The sequence below is a fragment of the Hemiscyllium ocellatum genome, chromosome 19 (assembly GCF_020745735.1).
Source record: "Hemiscyllium ocellatum isolate sHemOce1 chromosome 19, sHemOce1.pat.X.cur, whole genome shotgun sequence".
Lineage (NCBI taxonomy): Eukaryota > Metazoa > Chordata > Chondrichthyes > Orectolobiformes > Hemiscylliidae > Hemiscyllium > Hemiscyllium ocellatum.
Genome location: NC_083419.1, coordinates 615893 through 636746, shown reverse-complemented (window position 1 = coordinate 636746; position 20854 = coordinate 615893). Strand labels below are relative to the sequence as shown.

Sequence of the window (20854 nt, the reverse complement as noted above, 5' to 3'; positions counted from 1 at the left end):
TAGAGCTACCTCCTTAAGTATCCTGGGATGCAGACCCAGAGTTCCAGGGACTTAGCAGCCTTCAGTCCTAACAGTCTATCCAACACCATTTCCTGCCTAATATAAATTCCCTTCAATTCATCCATTACTCTAGGTCCTTCAGCCACTATTACATCTGGGAGATTGCTTGTGTCTTCCTCAGTGAAGACAGATCCAAAGTTTCAACTCTTCTGCCATTTCCTTGTTCCCCGTAATAAATTTGCCTGTTTCTGTCTTCAAGGCCCAATTTTAATCTGAACCATTTTTTTTCTTTTCACATACCTAAAAAAAGCTTTTACTATCCTCCTTTATATTTTTGGCCAGTTTGCCGTCGTACCTCATTTATCCTCCGCGTATTGTCTTTTTAGTTATCCTCTATTGCTCTTTAAATGTTTCCCTCTTCTCCGGCTTCCCGCTCATCTTTGCTATGTTATACTTCTTCTCTTTCATCTTTATACAGTCTTTAACTTCCCTCGTCAGTCACAGCTGCCCCTGCCTCCCCTTAGGCTCTTTCTTCCTCTTTGGAATGAACTGATCCTGCACCTTCTGCATAATATCCAGAAATACCTGCCATTGATCTTCCACTGCCATCCCTGCTAGAGTACTGAACCATTGAACCTTGGCCAGCTCCTCCCTCACAGCTCCATACTTCCTTTTGTTCAACTGCAATACTGACACTTGCGATTCTCCCTTCTCCATTTCAAATTGCAGATGAAAACTTATCATATTATGGTCACTACCTCCTAATGGTTCCTTTACTTCGAAGTCCCAGATCAAATCTGGTTCGTTGTACAACACCAGATCCAGAATTGCCTTCTCCCTGGTAGGCTCCAGTACAAGCTGTTCTAAGAATCTTTCTTGGAGGCACTCGACAAACTCCCTTTCTGGGGGACCAGTACCATCCTGATTCTCGCAGTCTACCTGCATGTTGAAATCCCCTATAACAACTGTAGTAATACCTTTCTGAGTAATACCAGCCCAAAGAACTGGAAACAAACCGGAGATAGCCACCATGGAAGTCCTGCTTTTCAGCCACCTTCTGAGTTCTCTGTTGTCCCACTGTAGAATGTCACTCCTCTTCTTCCTGATATCATTTGTGCTGACATGCACCACCACTTCTAGGGCTCTTCCCCTTCGCCCATGAGGATTTCCTGCACTCTGTCGGTGACGTCCTGGATCCTGGCACTAGGAAGGCAATACACCATCCTCAAATCCCACCTGTTGCCACAGAAACGCCTTTCAGTCCCTCTCACTATGGAGTCCCCTATTACCGCACACTGCAGGATGTCTGAGTCCTCGGCTCTGCCTCCACTGCCAATTTTCAATTAGCAGATCTGTCCTCCTCTCGGACTGGCAGTGTTGTCTGTCTCGACAGTTTCCAAGAGATTCAACCTGTCACGAGAGGTACTTCCTTTGGGGTCTCTTGTACTTGAATCATCTCTTTCTTCCTCATCATGATCTCCCTTCTTCTCTCTTCTGGTATGCTCAGTGTAATGATCTCGCTGAAGGTCCTCTCCAGAAAATTCTTGTTCTCTGAGGTCTTCTAGTTCTTTCTTCAGTGCTACATGTTCCTTCAGAAGCTTTTCCACAGCTATAGGAGCCAGAGACACCATCAATGTCCCTGACCTCCCACATCATACACACAGCACACTGAATCAGCTTGGCAATCATGTCTTCACCTCTTCAACTGTGGCGTAATCTCCTCACTCAGCCTCTTCGCCGAAGACACCTGAGCCAAAGACTCGCACTTTTCTCACCAGACACTTCCCTTGACCCCTTTTTTTTTGCTGTGAGTCTGTGTCGGACCTGGGGCCTAGAGCAGACCTACTTAAAAATAGAACTCAATAACTTTTCCAACAGCCTCTGTGCTCCAACCTCACTTCCGCCCAACTCTCGCTGCTCTCTGCTGCTTATTCCTCCTTATTTCAGTCTTAAGTGGGGTGACACCTTAATCTGAGATTTTGCCCATTGTCCTAGAGTGCCCCACAAGGGGAAACAACCTTTGAACGTCTATCCTCTCAAGCCCTAAGAATCTTGTATGCTTCAGTAAGGTCACATCTTCTAAATTTGAATGTGCGCAAGCTAGATGTACTCACCCTCTCCTCAGAAGACAATTCCCCCATACCCAGAATCAATCAAGTGAACCTTCTCTGGACTTGCTTCAGTGCCAATATACCTTCTTTATTAGATAAGGGGACCAAAACTGTTCACAGTGTGGGAGGGTTGATCAGTAAATTTGCAGATGATGCAAAAGTGGGTGGAAGGATAAATAATGAGGATGATAGCCTTAGATTACAAGAAGATCTAGATGGGCTAGTCAGATGGCTGATCATTGGCAAATGAAATTCAATCTGGACTAGTGTGAGATGATGCACTTGAACAGGACAAACAAGGCAAGGAAATACATGATGAATGGAAGAATCAGAGACCTTGTGTTCATGTCCACCAATCCCTTAAAGTATCAGGACAATCGGATCAAGTGGTTCAGAAGGCATATGTTAAACTTCCCTTTTTTAGCTGAGGCTCAGAGTTTATGTCAACGTTTCGGCTGTAACGCCTCTTCAGGTCTTCAATCCTGAAGAACAGTTACACCCAAACTGTGGACTTCATCTCCTCCTCCTGATGCTGCCTGGCTTGCTGTGTTCTTCCAGCCTCCTGCCTGTCTACTTTGGATTCCAGCATCTGCAGTGTTTTTGTCTCTTAGAATTTAAGTGCTAGGAAATTATGCAGGAACTGTATTAAATATTGATGTGGTCACAGTGTGAGTATTATGTGCAGTTCTGGAAGCTACATTATCAGAAGGATGTGATAGCATTGAGGAAGGTACATACGAGTTTTATCAGGCTGTTGCCTGAGCTGGAGCATTTGTTATGAAGGAAGATTGGGGTCAGTTTCTTTAGAGCAGAGGAGATTGAGGAGAGGCATTCTGAGATGTATTAAATTAGAAGGATGTGGATAGTTTAGACAGGAAGAAACCTTTCCCCTTCATGGAGGGATCAATGACCACGACATGGATTAATAATAAGGGACAGGACGTTTACAAATGAACAGAGGAAAATCGTTTTCTCGCAGAAGGTGGTCGGAATCTGGAATTCACTGCCAGGCCCGTTGGCCAGTGCAATGTCCAACATGGCCCCACCTCTAGTTGGACTATCCACATACACTTTCAAAAAACCCTCTTGGTTGCACTTTGCAAATTCTGCCTCTTGCTATAAGGGATTCTCAGTCAGTTATGGAAACTTTCAGTCACCAATCTGGCGACTCTGATTTTATGGCACTTTTTCATAATTTGCCTGCATAGTTGTTCCTCAATGTCTCGATAGCTGTTGGGGAGCCTATCAGGGCAATTGTGCCCATCTTATATTTGAGCTCTGCCCATATTGCGTCACTAGTTCCTTGATGCAATACGAGATCACACATCCTGTTGCTTCTTTTTATTTTCTGGGAGCAATCAAACTCATCAGTCACATTGAATCCTATCTTCTCCTTGACCTTTGATTTTCTAAACCTCCATGTATTTGAACCATTCCTCTCCTCCCAACTGCCTCCAATTCAGTTTAAAACCCTATCTGCAACCCTCATTATGTGATTTGACAGGACTCATCACGGCGTGATTCAGGTGGAGCCTGCTCTGTCAGAGCAGCTCCCTCCTTCTCCAGTTCTGATGCCAATGTCCCATTAATTTGAACGCATTTCTCCAAACCAGCCTTTGACCTATGCACTTACCTCTTTAATCTTATTGACTCTGTGCCAGTTAGCTTATTGCTCATAATCCTGAGATTGTTACCTTTGTGGTTCGGCCTTTTAATTTAATTCCTAGCTGCTCACATTCCCTCTGCAGAACTTCTTTTGTCTTTTTTTACCTATATTGTTGATACCTGTCTTGGCCATGACTACATTTACATTGCTCTTTTCTTCAACGACTGCCTTTCCAAATGGCTCCCTTTACCATAGTGCTGTGGTCAACTTACTCATCTTCCCTATATCCCCTGCTCTCATCTACACTGGGAACAAGAATCTCAATCTATCAAACAAGCTCAAGGGCTGAAGCTCCTTCAGCACTGCCTCCTGGAATCCTCTATCTCCTCGATCATTGTCACACCTTTCCAACCCACACCACTCAGTGAATAAGAAGCAGTTAATCTAGAAACTGTGACTATCTTTTGGAAGCACAACATCCATGCACCTCTTCCTGTTCCTACTGTGTCACTGACCTCATTCAGGTCGAACACATTGTCTGGCCCTGCACCTCTATTTATTTGGTTGTTAATTTGATTTTTTAAAATAAGTCCCATTGTCTTTCAGTTTGTAATCTGTAAATATTCATCCTATCTACCTTTAATCTGAAAGCAACCTATAATTATCAAATTAGTAGCTATGACGTATCAATAAAGTTTGCAGTTTTTCTGTTATGTCAATCTTCGCTCTGTGCTGGGCCACTGATCTTGCGCTTCAGTTTATCCTGTTAAAAAGACTTGACAAACTATGAACCATAATATCAAGCAAAATAGACCTCTTGCCTTTTGCTACAAATTCCCATATTATTTTGAAGTCCCCAGTGATATACTCACTGGAGCTGTATCTCACTTTGGATATGGCCACTCCTTCCAGGCTGTATGAAACTTGCTTATTAATATTAATTGAACCTAAAAAGTGTAAAGGATGCAAATTTTGGTCTTTGAGGTCCCAAAAGACCATCTCACCATAACAAATGATGTTTTTTCACACTTGATCATGAACTGTGAGAAGGTGAACTTAAGTTGTTTGGTTATGGAAGAAAACTTGCTTGTTAAATCTATATTTTCCCATATGTATGTTTTTTTTAAAGTAGACAATATAATTCAATAGTGCAGTTGGTTCTTGCAGTGTCATTGTTTATCATGAACCTGAATTATTCTATTTTTGTAAATCGAATAGTTTTATGGCAATGCAGGACTTAACTTCTGATAAAAGATGCATTTTAATGATCTTTATATTTAAATCATTTTTAGAACCACTACATACCTAATCTCATAGAAACTCATTGTAGGTGAGATGGACGATTATGTTTTTGTAGTTCTGTATTGATCAGGTTTACTTTAATAATGTTAAAACTCATGAGAAATTAACTGAATACTTTGCACTCTTAAAATGCCATTTGCATCTTTACACGGGTTAATTTATTAAATTGCACCCTAGAATTCTTTGTGCATGGTGGTAATATGGAATAAAATGTAATCTTATGGTTTTGAAATAAATTGCTTTAATTATGCAGCGTCTTTGTCTGTTCCAGTGTAGTTCATAACAGACAAAAATAATCCAGTCTGCAAAGTGATAAGCTATTTGTTGTTAGATACACATCTTTCTACATTTGTCCTGAAAGTTTTGATTTTTGGAAAATAGCAAGGTTGTTAACTCGGGAACCTTTTTTTTGTCTATGACAACTTCAGTCACAAGTAATGATGAACCACAGCCAGTGACTCCAGGAAAAATGAGTCTGCGCCAGGGTAGAGAAACATTACATCCTCAAACTAAAGAAATAGTCCATTCATCGCTCAGTCCTGGAACTGGCAGCAATCACGGTAAGAATGGCTGACTATATTTATGCTGTTAAACAGTGCATGCATTGGTGTACAATTGACTATTAAGCTCTTTACCAAATTCTACTATTTATACATGAAGGGTATCTCAGCAAATATTGTTATGATTCAATGTGCTTCAAAGGATTGTCATTATTAGTTCATCATTTTGTTCTCTCAGGGAATTTGTCAGTGGAGGGGTGTAATCTTTGTATCACAAAAAGACAATTTTTATGTTCTCTGTTTGACTGTTCTATTAATTGTCTCTTATTTAGATGCAGAAATAGTTTTGAAATGATTCTCCTTTAAATATAAAATCTTAGTGCAATATATAATATGCCTGAGGAAATTTGGCTAGTGTTTCTAGCATTCCGACAATGGCAACAGCTTAAAAGCATTTAACTGCATAGAAAGCAATGTGAGGTTAGGGGCTCAGAAAAGGTTCCAAATAAAGGGTCCAAAGATGTGTGGGTCAGGTGAATTGGCCATGCTAAATTGCCCGTAGTGTTAGGTTAGGGGTATGGGTGGGTTGCGGGTCGGTGTGGACTTGTTGGGCCGAAGGGCCTGTTTCCACACTAAGTAATCTAATCTAAAAAATGCAAGTTCTTTTCAAGGTCTGTGTGGGGTGTGTACACTTTGCCACCTGGAATGCAGGAGTCTTTTTTGTTTTTTTTTTGAAAAAGAGTATTATGTGTTATAAGCAGGGAAAGTAGGACTGATCGCACATACACAGAAATGCTAAAATTTTGAAATTTGAGTTTTATTTTAAAGTTTTAACAATTTTACAGATATGCTCTGTAGGAGCAATGGAATAATGATGAAAGTTGAGAAAAAAATTGGTGCTGTCTGTAAATTTGCATTGATTTACTATGGACAGGTTAGAAGTTGTGGAGTACAAAAACTGAATTTGTTCCCTCTTAAAAACAAGAAGGGTTTTAGTAGTTTTTAAAATTGAGTGTTCTTGTTCAGATAAGGTACATTATTTCTGCAGGGAAGTGGCTTAACTTCATGAATTAAGTGTTTATGGATTTATGCAGGCAGATAGGCCAGTATAGAAACTGGAGCAATTTCTTTAATTTGAGATATTGAAAATTGGTTGGAATCTTTTCAAGACCGTGCTTTTTACGTGATCTTTTCATACATCATTGACATAGTTTGACTTGAATTGTTGAATTGAGCCTGAGGAGTATAACTTGTGACTCTGTCTGCCATGGTCTGATGTGTATGTTCTAAATTAGCTAATGAGTATTTTACAATTGTACACTCGTATTTTAATTAAGTTCCTGATGCGAATTTCAGAGGTATTGAAACATGGGATACTTCAGTCACAAGGTCGAATGAAACTTCTGATCTTCGTCATGCAAATCTTTTTTACTCTAGTATTTTTGTTTTAATTACCAGTTTTCAGATTTTATATTGGGTATGACCCTGTTTTTGTAATCTGGGGGTGCTAGAGAGGCAGTGGCATTTGTTGCAGTGATTTTAAGACGAGTAGTTCCACACAGAAGTGAGGTACTATGGATGTTAGAGGCCTGAAATAGAAAGTGCTGGAGCAACTTGACCTACAGCAAATGTGGAGAGAGAGACAGAGTTGACGTTTTCAAATCTGTTATGACTGTTCTTACGAAGTGTACCTACTGAATACAGGGTATAGTTTATCTGAGCTGAAAATGTGTTGCTGGAAAAGCTCAGCAGGTCGGGCAGCATCCAAGGAGCAGGAAAATCGGCGTTTCGGGCATGAGCCCTTCTTCAGGAATGAGGAAAGTGTGCCAAGCAGGCTAAGATAAAAGGTAGGGGGGAGGGGCGTTGGAAATGCGATAGGTAGAAGGAGGTTAAGATGAGTGTGATAGGCCGGAGAGGGGGTGGGGGCGGAGAGGTCGGGAAGAAGATTGCAGGTTAGGAAGGTGGTGCTGAGTTTGAGGGTTGGAACTGAGACAAGGTGGGGGGAGAGGAAATGAGGAAACTGGAGAAATCTAAGTTCATCCCTTGTGGTTGGAGGGTTCCTAGGCAGAAGATGAGGCGCTCTTCCTCCAGCCGTCGTGTTGCTATGGTCTGGCGATGGAGCATGTCCTTGGTGGAGTGGGAGGGGGAGTTGAAGTGTTGAGCCACGGGGTGGTTGGGTTGGTTGGTCCGGGTGTCCCAGAGGTGTTCTCTGAAACGTTCCGCAAGTAGGTGGCCTGTCTCCCCAATATAGAGGAGGCCACATCGGGTGCAGCAGATGCAATAAATGATGTGTGTGGAGGGGAAGGTGAATATGGAAGGATCCCTTGGGGCCTTGGAGGGAAGTGAGGGGAGAGGTGTGGGTGCAAGTTTTGCATTTCTTGCGGTTGCAGGGGAAGGTACCAGGAGTGGGGGTTGGGTTGGTGGGGGATGTGGACCTGACAAGGGACTCATGGAGGGAGTGGTCTTTTCGGAACACTGATAGGGGAGGGGAGGGAAATATATCCCTGGTGGTGGGCTCCGTTTGGAGGTGGCGCAAATGACGACGGATGATACAATGTACATGGAGGTTGGTGGGATGGTAGGTCAGGACCAGTGGGATTCTGTCCTAGTGGCGATTGGAGGAGTGTGGCTCAAGGGCGGAGGAGCGAGAAGTGGAGGAGATGCAGTGGAGAGCACCGTCGACCATGTCTGGGGGGAAATTGCGGTCTTTGAAGGAGGAGACCATCTGGGTTATTCGGTATTGGAACTGGTCCTCCTGGGAGCAGATGCGGCGGAGACAGAGGAATTGGAATATGGGATGGCGTTTTTATAGGGGGCAGGGTGGGAGGAGGTGTAGTCGAGGTAGCTGTGGGACTCGGTCGGTTTATTGTAAATGTCCGTTTGATTCGGTCGCCCGAGATAGAAATGGAGAGGTCTAGGAAGGGGAGGGAGGAGTCTGAGACGGCCCAGGTATATTTGAGATTGGGGTGGAAGGTGTTGGTAAAGTGGATGAATTGTTCAACCTCCTCCTGGGAGCACAAGGCAGCGCTGATACAGTCATTGATGTATCAGAGGAAAAGGTGGGGGGTGGTGCCAGTGTAGCTGCAGAAGATGGACTGTTCCACATATCCTACGAAGAGGCAGGCATAGCTGGGGCCCATGGCTACTTCTTTGGTTTGGAGGAAGTGGGAGGAATGGAAAGAGAAGTTGTTCAGAGTGAGGACCAGTTCAGTCAGTCGAAGGAGGGTGTCAGTATATCAAAGTCCAGAAATACTTAAATTACATGCTATTAGTAATTCTTCAGACAAGATCCTTTATGGATAATCAAACTAAGATAAAATTGGAATTTAAAAACATTGTTGCTACGTTTGCAGGTATTTCTTATTCAGCTTGTTCAGATGTATTATGACACACCTCTGGACAGTTGAGACTTTACTTTCTGGCTAGATGTAGGGACATTACCACTGCACCATAAGAGCCCCATGTACTTGGATTGAAACAAAGCTACTTGCATATGTATGAGGTAGAGTTTAGCTTTAAGTAAATAGGTAATTTGATAAACAATGGTAAACCAATGAAGAACTCATTAAAAACTCTCAAATGAGTTGCGTCGAGCAGTAAACATTCCTCCGGAAACCAGTGAAGTTAAAGATTGGATCAGATTTTTAAAAAAGCCACAATGCTGTCAAAGAGTAGTAAGCTTAACATACAGGGAATTATTAGAGATCATGACGGTTGGAGGAAGAGCGCCTCATCTTCCGCCTAGGAACCCTCCAACCACAAGGGATGAACTCAGATTTCTCCAGTTTCCTCATTTCCCCTCCCCCCACCTTGTCTCAGTCAAATCCCTCGAACTCAGCACCGCCTTCCTAACCTGCAATCTTCTTCCTGACCTCTCCGCCCCCACCCCACTCCGGCCTATCACACTCACCTTATCACCCTCACCTTAACCTCCTTCTGCCTATCGCATTTCCAACACCCCTCCCCCAAATCCCTCCTCCCTACCTTTTATCTTAGCCTGCTTGGCACACTTTCCTCATTCCTGAAGAAGGGCTCATGCCCGAAACGGCGATTCTCCTGCTCCTTGGATGCTGCCTGACCTGCTGCACTTTGCCAGCACATTTTCAGCTCATTATTAGAGATCAGTAAGCTATATCCAAGAAACTCTGGTTAGAAATAACTGTGCTCACCTTCAACAATGGTAATTAAAAGGAATCAGGGTAGAATTGCCTGGACAGGGCTGGACAAGGAGTTTAGCAGAAAAGACAGTTAAGGAACAGATATTTCAGAAAATAATTCATGACTCACAGCCAGGATATATTCCAGTGAGGAAGAAGCTGCTAGAAAGGAGACACATGAACCATGGTTAAGCAAGGAAGTTAAACGCAGCATAAAAACTCAAAGAACTGTGGATGCTGTAAATCATAAAGAAAAACAAAAATTGCTAGAAAAGCTCAACAGAGATGGTAGCATCTGTGAAGAGAAATCAGAGTGAATGTTTCGGATCAGTCACCCTTCTTCAAAACTGAGGGGGCCATTCATCCCATTGCTCCTGTGATAGCTGTTCAAATGCGCTTCATTACCATATACCAATCTTCTACATTGCCCCCATAGCTTTACATGCTATTTCTGTCCAGACAATTGTCTAATTCCTTCTTGAATGTCTCAATTGAACCTGCTTCCACCTTATTTCTCGGCACTGCATTCCAGACCTTAACTACTTGCTGCATGCAAAGGTTGCTTCATTTGCACTTTCCTTTAAATTTATGCCCCCATGTTCTTGATCCTTTAACAAGCTGGAACAGCTTCTCCCTGTCTACTTTATCCAGCTCACACATGATTTTGAAAATCTCTTGTCAAATTTCCTCTAAGCCACCTGTCTGCAGGGTGAACGTCTTCAGTCTATTCTCATAACTGAACATAGAATATAGAACAATACAGCACAGAACAGGCCCTTCGGCCCACGATGTTGTGCCGAACATCTATCCTAGATTAAGCACCCATCCATGTACCTATCTAATTGTCGCTTAAAGGTCGTCAATGATTCTGACTCTACCACTGCCACGGGCAGTGCATTCCATGCCCCCACCACTCTCTGGGTAAAGAACCCACCCCTGACATCTCCCCTATACCTTCCACCCTTCACCTTAATTTATGTCCCCTTGTAATACTCTGTTGTACCCGGGGAAAAAGTTTCTGACTGTCTACTCTATCTATTCCTCTGATCATCTTATAAACCTCTATCAAGTCACCCCTCATCCTTCGCCGTTCCAACGAGAAAAGGCCGAGAACTCTCAACCTGTCCTCGTATGACCTATTCTCCATTCCAGGCAACATCCTGGTAAATCTTCTCTGCACCCTCTCCAAAGCTTCCACATCTTTCCTAAAGTGAGGCGACCAGAACTGCACACAGTACTCCAAATGTGGCCTAACCAAAGTCCTGTACAGCTGCAACATCACTTCACGACTCTTGAATTCAATCCCTCTGCTAATGAACGCTAATACACCATAGGCCTTCTTACAAGCTCTATCCACCTGAGTGGCAACTTTCAAAGATCTATGTACATAGACCCCAAGCTCCCTCTGTTCCTCCACCTGACTAAGAACTCTACCATTAACCCTGTATTCCGCATTCTTATTTGTCCTTCCAAAATGGACAACCTCACACTTGGCAGGGTTGAACTCCATCTGCCACTCCTCAGCCCAGCTCTGCATCATATCTAAGTCCCTTTGCAGCCGACAGCATCCCTCCTCACTGTCCACAACTCCACCAATCTTCGTATCGTCTGCAAATTTACTGACCCACCCTTCGACTCCCTCATCCAAGTCATTAATAAAAATTACAAACAGCAGAGGACCCAGAACTGATCCCTGCGGAACTCCACTTGTAACTGGGCTCCAGGCTGAATATTTACCATCTACCACCACTCTCTGACTCGACCGGTTAGCCAGTTTTCAATCCAATTGGCCAAGTTTCCCTCTATCCCATGCCTCCTGACTTTCCGCATAAGCCTACCATGGGGAACCTTATGAAATGCCTTACTAAAATCCATGTACACTACATCCACTGCTCTACCCTCATCCACATGCTTGGTCACCTCCTCAAAGAATTCAATAAGACTTGTAAGGCAAGACCTACCCTTCACAAATCCATGCTGGCTGTCCCTAATCAAGCAGTGTCTTTCCAGATACTCATAAATCCTATCCCTCAGTACCCTTTCCATTACTTTGCCTACCACAGTAGTAAGACTAACTGGCCTGTAATTCCCGGGGTTATCCCTATTCCCATTTTTGAACAGGGGCACAACATTCGCTACTCTTCAGTCCCCTGGTACCACCCCCGTTAACAGTGAAGACGAAAAGATCATTGCCAACGGTTCTGCAATTTCCTCTCTTGCTTCCCACATAATCCTAGGATATATCCCGTCAGGCCCAGGGGACTTGTCTATCCTGAAGTTTTTCAAAATGCCCAACACATCTTCCTTCCTAACAAGTATCTCCTCTAGCTTACCAGTCCGTTTCATACTCTCCCCTTCAACAATAGGTTCCTCTCATTTGTAAATATTGAAGAAAAGTACTCATTCAAGACCTTTCCTATCTCTTCCGATTCAATACACAGTCTCCCACTACTGTCCTTGATCGGACCTACCCTCGTTCTCGTCATTCTCATGTTTCTCACATACGCATAAAATGCCTTGGGGTTATCCTTGATCCTATCCGCCAAGGATTTTTCATGCCCTCTCTTAGCTCTCCTAATCCCTTTCTTCAGGTCCCTCCTGGCTATATGAAGTTTCTCATTCCTGGATTCATTCATGTAAGTCATATCTGCACTCACTCTGATATATTCACAACTTTCCTGTACTGTGGCATCTACAACTATAACAGTCCTCCAGTTGAAGTCAAACAAGAGTTCAGCATCACTTCCTTGTTCTTGGACTTTGTGCCCCAAGGACACTTTATGCTTTATTAAGACCGTAAGACATAGGAACAGAAATTTGGCCAGTCAGCCCATCGAGTCTGCTCTGCCATTCAATCATGGCTGATACATTTCTCAACCCCATTCTCCCGCTTCTCCCCTTAACCCTTGATCCTCTTTATAATCAAGAACCTATCTATCTCCATCTTAAATATAGATAAGGACCTGGCCTCCACAGCCTTCTGTGGCAATGAATCCCATAGATTCACCACTGTCTGCCTGAAGAAGTTTCTCTTTATTTCTGGAATAAAAGATCTTCCCTTTACTCTAAGGCTATGCCCTCAGGTCCTAGTCTCTCCTACCAATGGAAACATCTTCCCAACATCCACTCTGTCCAGGCTGTTCAGTATTCTGAATGTGTCAATTCGATCCCCCTTCATCCTCCATCGAGTATAGACCCAGAATCCTCAAACCGTCCTCATATGTTAAGCTTTACATTCCTGGGACCATTCTTGTGAACCTCTTCTTGACTCACTCCAGGACCTCATACATCCTTACTGAGATATGGGGCCCAAAGCTGCGCACAGTACTTGAAATGCGGTCAGACCAGAGCCCTTTAGAGGCTCAGAAGTACATCCCTGCTTTTATATTCAATTAAATGCCATCATTGCTGTTGTCTTCCTAACTATTGAGGAGAAAGTGAGGTCTGCAGATGCTGGAGATTAGAGCCGAAAATGTGTTGCTGGAAAAGCGCAGCAGGTCAGGCAGCATCCAAGGAACAGGAAATTCGACGTTTCGGGCATAAGTCCTTCTTCAGGAATGGTCCTGGTTGGGTCCTAATTTTGTTGTTCGGAATGTAGTCCGGAGTCTGTGCGGGATCAGTCGGTTCCGTAGGCAGGTGCTGAGGAAGGAGGTGTGGCTGTGGTCGCGAGTTTGTTTGAGAATGTGGCTGAAGAGCTTCTGTGCAGAGGAGATGACCTGGGGGGTGCAGTGAGAGAGAGACTCACTGAAATCCTTGTAGAGGGAGGAAGAGAGCGTCTTCAAGGAAGGCATCCTTGCAAGAGGATTTGCAGTTGGTTAAAATCTTCGAGGAGAAAGTGAGGTCTGCAGATGCTGGAGATCAGAGCCGAAAACGTGTTGCTGGAAAAGCGCAGCAGGTCAGGCAGCATCCAATTTCCTGTTCCTTGGATGCTGCCTGACCTGCTGCACTTTTCCAGCAACACATTTTCGGCTTCCTAACTATTGACTCAACCTGCAACTTTGCCTTGAGAGAATCCTGGGCTAGAACTCCCAACTCTCTTTTCGCTTCAGATTTCTGAATTTTCTCCCCATTTGCAAAATAGACCATGCCTCTGTTCTTCCTACCAAAGTGCATGACCTCATACTTTACCAAATTGTACTCCATCTGCCATTTCTTTGCCCACTCTCCAAACCTGTCCAAATCCTTCTGCAGCTTCTTTGCCTCCTCAATGCTACCTGTCCCTCTACCCATCTTTGTATCATCAATAGGATAAACAACACACTGAGGAATCCACAAAAAAATGGACAGATAACCAGGTCTGACCTACGAAGAATGAAACCTGAAAGCAGCAACACCCCCAGATTCTATGGACTACCTAAAGTGTACAAACCAGACATCCCACTCAGACCCATAGTATCACTACCAGGGACACCATCACACAAACTGGCTAAAGAGCTACAGCAGAAACTGAAACACCTGATCAGCGGATCCAGACACTCCAACAGTCAACACAAGAATTCTTGGACATCATCAGAAATATCCACATAGACAAGGAAGAAACCATGGTCTCATCCGATGTAACGGCCCTGTTCACCTCCATTGACAAAACCCTAGCCAGAGAAACAATATCCAACCTGCTGGACATACGTAACAGACAACAGGACGTTGAACCTATTAACACAGACGGCATACTTAAACTACTGGACCTGTGCCTCACAACACACTTCACATTCAACAACCAGATATATGAACAAATCAATGGAACACCCATGGGCTCACCGATCTCTGGACTCCTAGCAGAAGCAGTAATGCAAAGCTTAGAACAAACAGTCTTAATGCAAATACAACCCAAACTCTGGGTCAGATATGTGGACGACACCTTTGTAATCATTAAAAACACAGAAATAGAGAACACACACCAGATCATCAACGCCACACTCACAGGAATCCGATTCACGAGAGAGGAAGAAAAGGACAACCAGCTCCCATTCCTAGACGTGATGGTACAGAGAACACCGAACAGAATTCAACATGAAGGTATACAGGAAAACCACACACAGAGACCAAGTCCTGAACTATGAAAGCAACCACCCCAACACACACAAACGAAGTTGTATCAGGACATTATTCAAAAGGGCCACAACACACTGCAGCACACCAGAACTACAAAAAGAGGAAGAAGAACACGTATACAAGGTATTCACCAAAAACAGATACCCGCTCAATTTCATCAACAGATGCCTAAGGGAAAGGCAATGGAACGAGGACATGCCGCAACCCAAAGGACATGCCACATTACCATACATCAGGAGCATTTCCGAACTGACAGCCAGACTGCTGCGACCACTAGGACTCAAAACAGCACACAAACCAACAGCCACGCTCAGACAACAACTCACCAGGACAAAGGACCCGATACCCAGCATGAGCAAAACCAACGTAGTGTACAAAATCCCATGCAAGGACTGCACAAAACACTACATTGGACAAACAAGAAGACAGCTAATGGTCCGCATCCATGAACATCAACTAGCCACGAAACGACACGACCAGCTATCCTTAGTAGCCACACACTCAGATGACAAACAACATGAATTCGATTGGGACAACACCACTATTATAGGGCAAGCCAAACAGAGAACAGCCAGGGAATTCCTAGAGGCATGGCACTCATCCACAAATTCTATCAACAAACACATCGACCTAGACCCAATATACCGGCCACTGCAGCAGACAGCAACTGACAACCGGAAGCGGCAGAGATAAACCACTATAAATGCTGGAGGAATCGGCACAGAAGCACTTCACAGGACGCTCCCAAGCACTGAGGATGTCACCTAGAAAAGGGACGAAACGTTTGCAACAAAAACTCCCAGCTTGGCGAACAGAACCACAACAACGAGCACCCGAGCTACAAATCTTCTCACAAACTTTGTATCATGTGCAAACCTAGCCAGAATGCCCTCACTTCCTTCATCTAGATCATTAATGCATAAAGTGAAAAGTTGTAGTCCCAACACTGACCCTTGCGGAACACCACTTGTCGCTGGCTGCCGTCCTGTGAAAGACCCTTTTATCCCCATTCTCTGTTTTCTGCCAGTTGGCCAAGCTTCTATCCATGCTAGCACGTTGCCTCTGACACCATGGGCAGTAGCCTTCTATGCAGCACCTTGTCAAAGACTTTCTGGAAGTCCTGGCTCATCTTAGTCTAACTTGCTCGTTACTTGTTGAAAGAAATCTAACAGATTTGTCAGGCATGACCTCCCCTTAATGAAACCATACTGACTTTGCCCTATTTTACCATACACTTCTAAGTATTTAGAAATCTCATCCTTCACACTGGATTCCAAGATGGCTAATTGGTCTGTAATTTTCTGTCTTTTGCTGTATTCCCTTTTTAAACAGAGATGTCACATTAGCAATTTTACAGTCCCCTGGGACCCCCCTGATTCTCGCGATTCCTGAAAAATCACAACTAATGCTTCCACTGTTTGTTCAGCTATCTCATTTTAGAACTCTAATGTGTAGTCCATCTGGTCCAGGTGTTTTATCCAGGTGACTAACTGCTCTTTTTATATGTCCTACCCTCTCCAATTATGTGTACACACATGAGATGATGCATTGTGGGAAGCCTAATAAGGGAAGGATTTACACAGTGGACGTTAGGTCCCTAGGGAATAGTGAGGACCTTGATGTATAAGTCCATATATCACTGAAGATGTCAACACATTAGATCAGGTGATGAAGAATGCATATGGGATGCTTGCCTTCATTCATCAGGGAGTAGAATATAGGACGAAGAAAGCCTTGTTGTAACTTTATAGAATATTAATTAGGTCACACATGGAATGTTGTGTGCAGTTCTGGTTGTCACACTATTGGAAAGATGTGATTGCAGTGAGAAGGGTGCAGAAGAGATACAGCAGGATGTTGCTTGGCATGGAAAGACTCAGTTCTGAGGAGAAACTGGATAGGTTGGTCTTATTTTCCTTGAAACAGTGGAGGCTGATGGCGGATCTGATTGAGGTTTACAAAATATCGAAAATCATATAAAACCTCAGACTCATGTCAATCAGGGCTGCATCATTGCCCCAACACTGTTCTTGATCTACCTTGCTGCAATGCTTCACTTCACTGCCGACAAGCTCCCTGCTGGAGTGGAGCTAACCTACAGAACCAGCACAAAATTATTCAAGGCAAAAGTGAGGACTGCAAATGCTTTAGATTAGAGTCAAGATTAGAGTGACACTGGAAATGCACAATGATGAAGGCTCTTGCCCGAAATGTCAATTGTCCTGCTCCTCCAATGCTGCCTGACCTGCTGTGCATTTCCAGCACCACTATAATCTTGATGCAAAATTATTCAACCTCTGCTGCCTTAAATCAAAAACGAAAGCCACCCCAGTCAGTGTAATTGAGCTGCAGTACACAGATGATATTTGCATATCTGCAAACTCAGAGGGTGAACTGTGTCAGCACCTTATAAGAGGTAAAAACAATGATTGCAGATGCTGGAAACCAGATTCTGGATTAGTGGTGCTGGAAAAGCACAGCAGTTCAGGCAGCATCCGAGGAGCAGTAAAATCGACGTTTCGGGCAAAAGCCCTTCATCAGGAATAAAGGCAGTGAGCCTGAAGGGTGGAGAGATAAGCTAGAGGAGGGTGGGGGTGGGGAGAAAGTAGCATAGAGTACAATAGGTGAGTGGGGGAAGGGATGAAGGTGATAGGTCAAGGAGGAGGGCAGAATGCTTAAGTGGAAAAGAAGATAGACAGGTCGGACAAGTCTAGACAAGTCATGGGGACAGTGCTGAGCTGCAAGTTTGGAACTAGGGTGAGGTGGGCGAAGGGGAAATGAGGAAACTGTTTAAGTCCACGTTGATGCCCTGGGGTTGAAGTGTTCCGAGGCGGAAGATGAGGCGTTCTTCCTCCAGGCGTCTGGTGGTGAGGGAGCGGTCGTAAAGGAGGTCCAGGACCGCCATGTCCTCGGCAGAGTGGATGGGGGAGTTGAAATGTTGGGCCACAAGGCGGTGTGGTTGATTGGTGCGGGTGTCCTGGAGATCTTCCCAAAAGCGTTCTGCGAGGAGGCGTGCAGTCTCCCCAATGTAGAGGAGACTGCAGCGGGAGCAACGGATACAATAAATGATATTGGTAGATGTGCAGGTAAAACTTTGGATGTGGAAGGCTTCTTTAGGGCCTTGGATGGAGATGAGGGAGGAGGTGTGGGCGCAGGTTTTGTAATTCCTGCGGTGGCAGGGGAAGGTGCCAGGATGGGAGGGTGGGTTGTAGGGGGGGCGTGGACCTGACCAGGTAGTCACAGAGGGAACGGTCTTTGCGGAAGGTGGAAAGGGGTGGGAAGGGAAAGCAAATCTTATACACTTATTGGTAAGGTCCTGGGGAGTGCTGCTGAACAAAGAGACCTGGGAGTGCAGGTTCATAGCTCCTTGAAAGTGGAGTCGCAGGTAGATAGGGTAGTGAAGAAGGAGCTTGGTATGCTTTCCTTTATTGTTCAGAGTATTGAGTACAGAGGTGGGAGGTCATGTTGCGGCTGTACAGGACATTGGTTAGGCTACTGTTGGAATATTGTGTGCAATTCTGGTCTCCTTCCTATCTGAAGGATGTTGTGAACCTTGAAAGGGTTCAGAAAAGATTTACAAGAATGTTGCCAGGGTTGGAGGTTTTTAGTTAGAGGAAGAGGTTGAATAGGCAGGGTCTGTTTTCCCTGGAGCGTCTGAGGCTGAGGGGTGACCTTATAGAGGTTTATAAAATCATGAGGGGCATGGATAGGATAAATAGACAAAGTCTTTTCCTTGGGTGAGGGAGCCCAGAACTAAAGGGCAGAGGTTTAGGATGAGAGAGGCAATATATAAAAGAGACCTAAGAGGCAACTTTTTCATGCAGAGGGTGGGTACGTGTATGGAATGAGTTGCCAGAGGAATTGGTGGGGGCTAGCATGATTGCAACATTTAAAAGGCATCTGGAAGGGTATATGAATAGGAAGGGTTTGGAGGGATATGGGCCGACTGCTGGCAGGTGGGACTAGATTGGGTTGGGATGTCTGGTTGACATGGACTAGTTGGACCGAAGTGTCTGTTTCCATGCAATTCATCTCTATGACTATGACTCTGTGACATGAGACTCCCCAAGAATGTGCTCTGTTCCCAGCTTTGAAACGGCAGATACGTCCCAGGTGGACAAAGGAAGTGCTTCAGGGATGCCCTCAAGGCTTCAGGGGTGTAGTGCAGCATTCCCACAGTCACCTGGGAATCACTGGCTCAAGACTATGCAAAGTGGAGGAGCAGCATCCAGGAAGGCGTTGGCCACCTCGACACTTTCTGTTGGAAAAAAGTGGAAGCTGGGCAAAAATAGCAAAAGGAGAGTGCCACCACGTCAATGTTCCACCCACCCCTTCTTGTGAACACACCTGCTCCAAGTGAAACAGAGTCTGCAGAAGCTGTGTCTATACAACCACCCATGGACTCACCCTAAGTGTGGAAGTGAGTCATCCTCGTCTGAAGGACCACTGATGACGATGATAAGATAGGCTGATCATAAGAATTGTTTCCCCATGGCAGATGGATCTGAGACCAGGGGGCATAACTTTAAGGTGTGGAGTAAATGGCTTCTCAGGAATCAGAGGAAACTCTTTTGATCCAGAAGGTGGTAGAAATATGAAATGTGCTGCCTGAGAGGGTGGCTGGTTGAAGCAGGTACTCTGGTAATATTTAAGAAGCTTAAATGTTACAAATGCTTAAAATTCCATGGCATATGGTCAGAGTGCAGGTAAATGAGATTTGTGTAGTTTGGTGTTTGTTACTTGGCATAAACATGTTATAGAGCCACAGCATGAAAACAGACCCTTCAGCCCAAGGGTCCATGCCAGCCAGGTTTCCTAAATCTGCTGTTTGAGATAAGTGCATAAGTCCTGCGAAGATTTGCTTTCCCAAAACTCAGCACTTCGCATTTATCTAAATTAAACTCCATTTGCCACTTCTCAGCCCAGTGGCCCAACTGATCGAAATCTCGTTGTAATCTGAGGTAATCATCTTCGTTGTCCACTACATCTCCACTTGGGGGTCATCTGCAAACTTACAAGCTATACCTCTTATGGTCCCATCCAAATCATTTATATAAATGCCAGTTGTGCGGACAATGCACCCAGCCCATCGTAGTTGGTCAAGGATGGTCAATGCCTCAATGCTGGGGATGTTAACCTGGTCGAGCCGACTGGTGTTGGTGCCTCTTTCTTCCCACAACATTGATGGGACTGCTCTTGTGCCTTGAGGTGTTTGCTGTAGACAGTCCATGTCTCAGAGACACATAGGAGGGTGGGGAGCACCACAGCTCTATATACCATGAGTTTGGTGTCAGATCTGATGTTGTTGTACTGGAGCAACCTTTTCTTCAGGCAACCAAAGATCTGAGAGAATGTTGGATCTCTGCATCGATTACTGCTTTCACTGACAGAACATTCCTGAGGCATTGGAAGTGGTCAACATTCTCTGAGGCCTCCACATGGACCTTGACGATCAGGGTTTCACTTGACAAAGCTGGGCCAGGTTGATTGAAGACCATCATCTTGTAGATGTTCAGAGCGAAACCCACACTCTTACGTACCTCCAAAAAGACCCCACCACCAGGGATATATTTCCCTCCCCACCCCTTTCCGCCTTCCGCAAAGACCGTTCCCTCCGTGACTACCTGGTCAGGTCCACGCCCCCCCTACAACCCACCCTCCCATCCTGGCACCTTCCCCTGCCACCGCAGGAATTGTACAGTGTGATGCTATATAACACGGATCTCTCTGCTCCTGCACCCCTTTTATAATTGTACGTTCTATTTTTTGTTGTCTTTCCATGTTCTTCCTGTAAAAGTGTATAATCTCTCATTTCTCTGCATTGAATCTCGTCTGCCACCTATTCACCCACTTGAAATCTTCCCAATCAAAAGGAATCTTCCTTTTTCATTGTGATTACTAATTCTATCCCAAATAATTGCATCTTGAAGCCTCCTCAACACCAGAGTTAAGATGACTGGTCTATAATCACTGAGATTATCCTTACCACCATTCTTGAACAAAGACACAAAGTTTGCAGTCCTCCAGCCTTCTAGTAAGTCTCCTGAGTTCAGGGAAAACTGAAAAATTATAGCCATCACCGCTTCAATTTCTATCCTCATTTCCTTCGAAAATCATAGACGCATC

General features: G+C 44.5%; 1 protein-coding gene across 6 annotated transcripts in view; it reads left to right on the top strand.

Annotated features, from left to right (window-relative positions):
• Positions 1-20854, top strand: part of osbpl8 (oxysterol binding protein-like 8) — a 419660-nt gene that overhangs the window by 154115 nt on the left and 244691 nt on the right. For all 6 annotated transcript variants that reach the window (XR_009645711.1, XM_060839573.1, XM_060839571.1 and 3 more), the window contains one exon: positions 5448-5579. Coding sequence is in view for 5 of the 6 variants with exons in the window: in XM_060839573.1 (XP_060695556.1) it covers positions 5448-5579 (132 nt within the window). In the remaining variant the exon portion in view is untranslated. The remainder of the gene's footprint in view (positions 1-5447; positions 5580-20854) is intronic.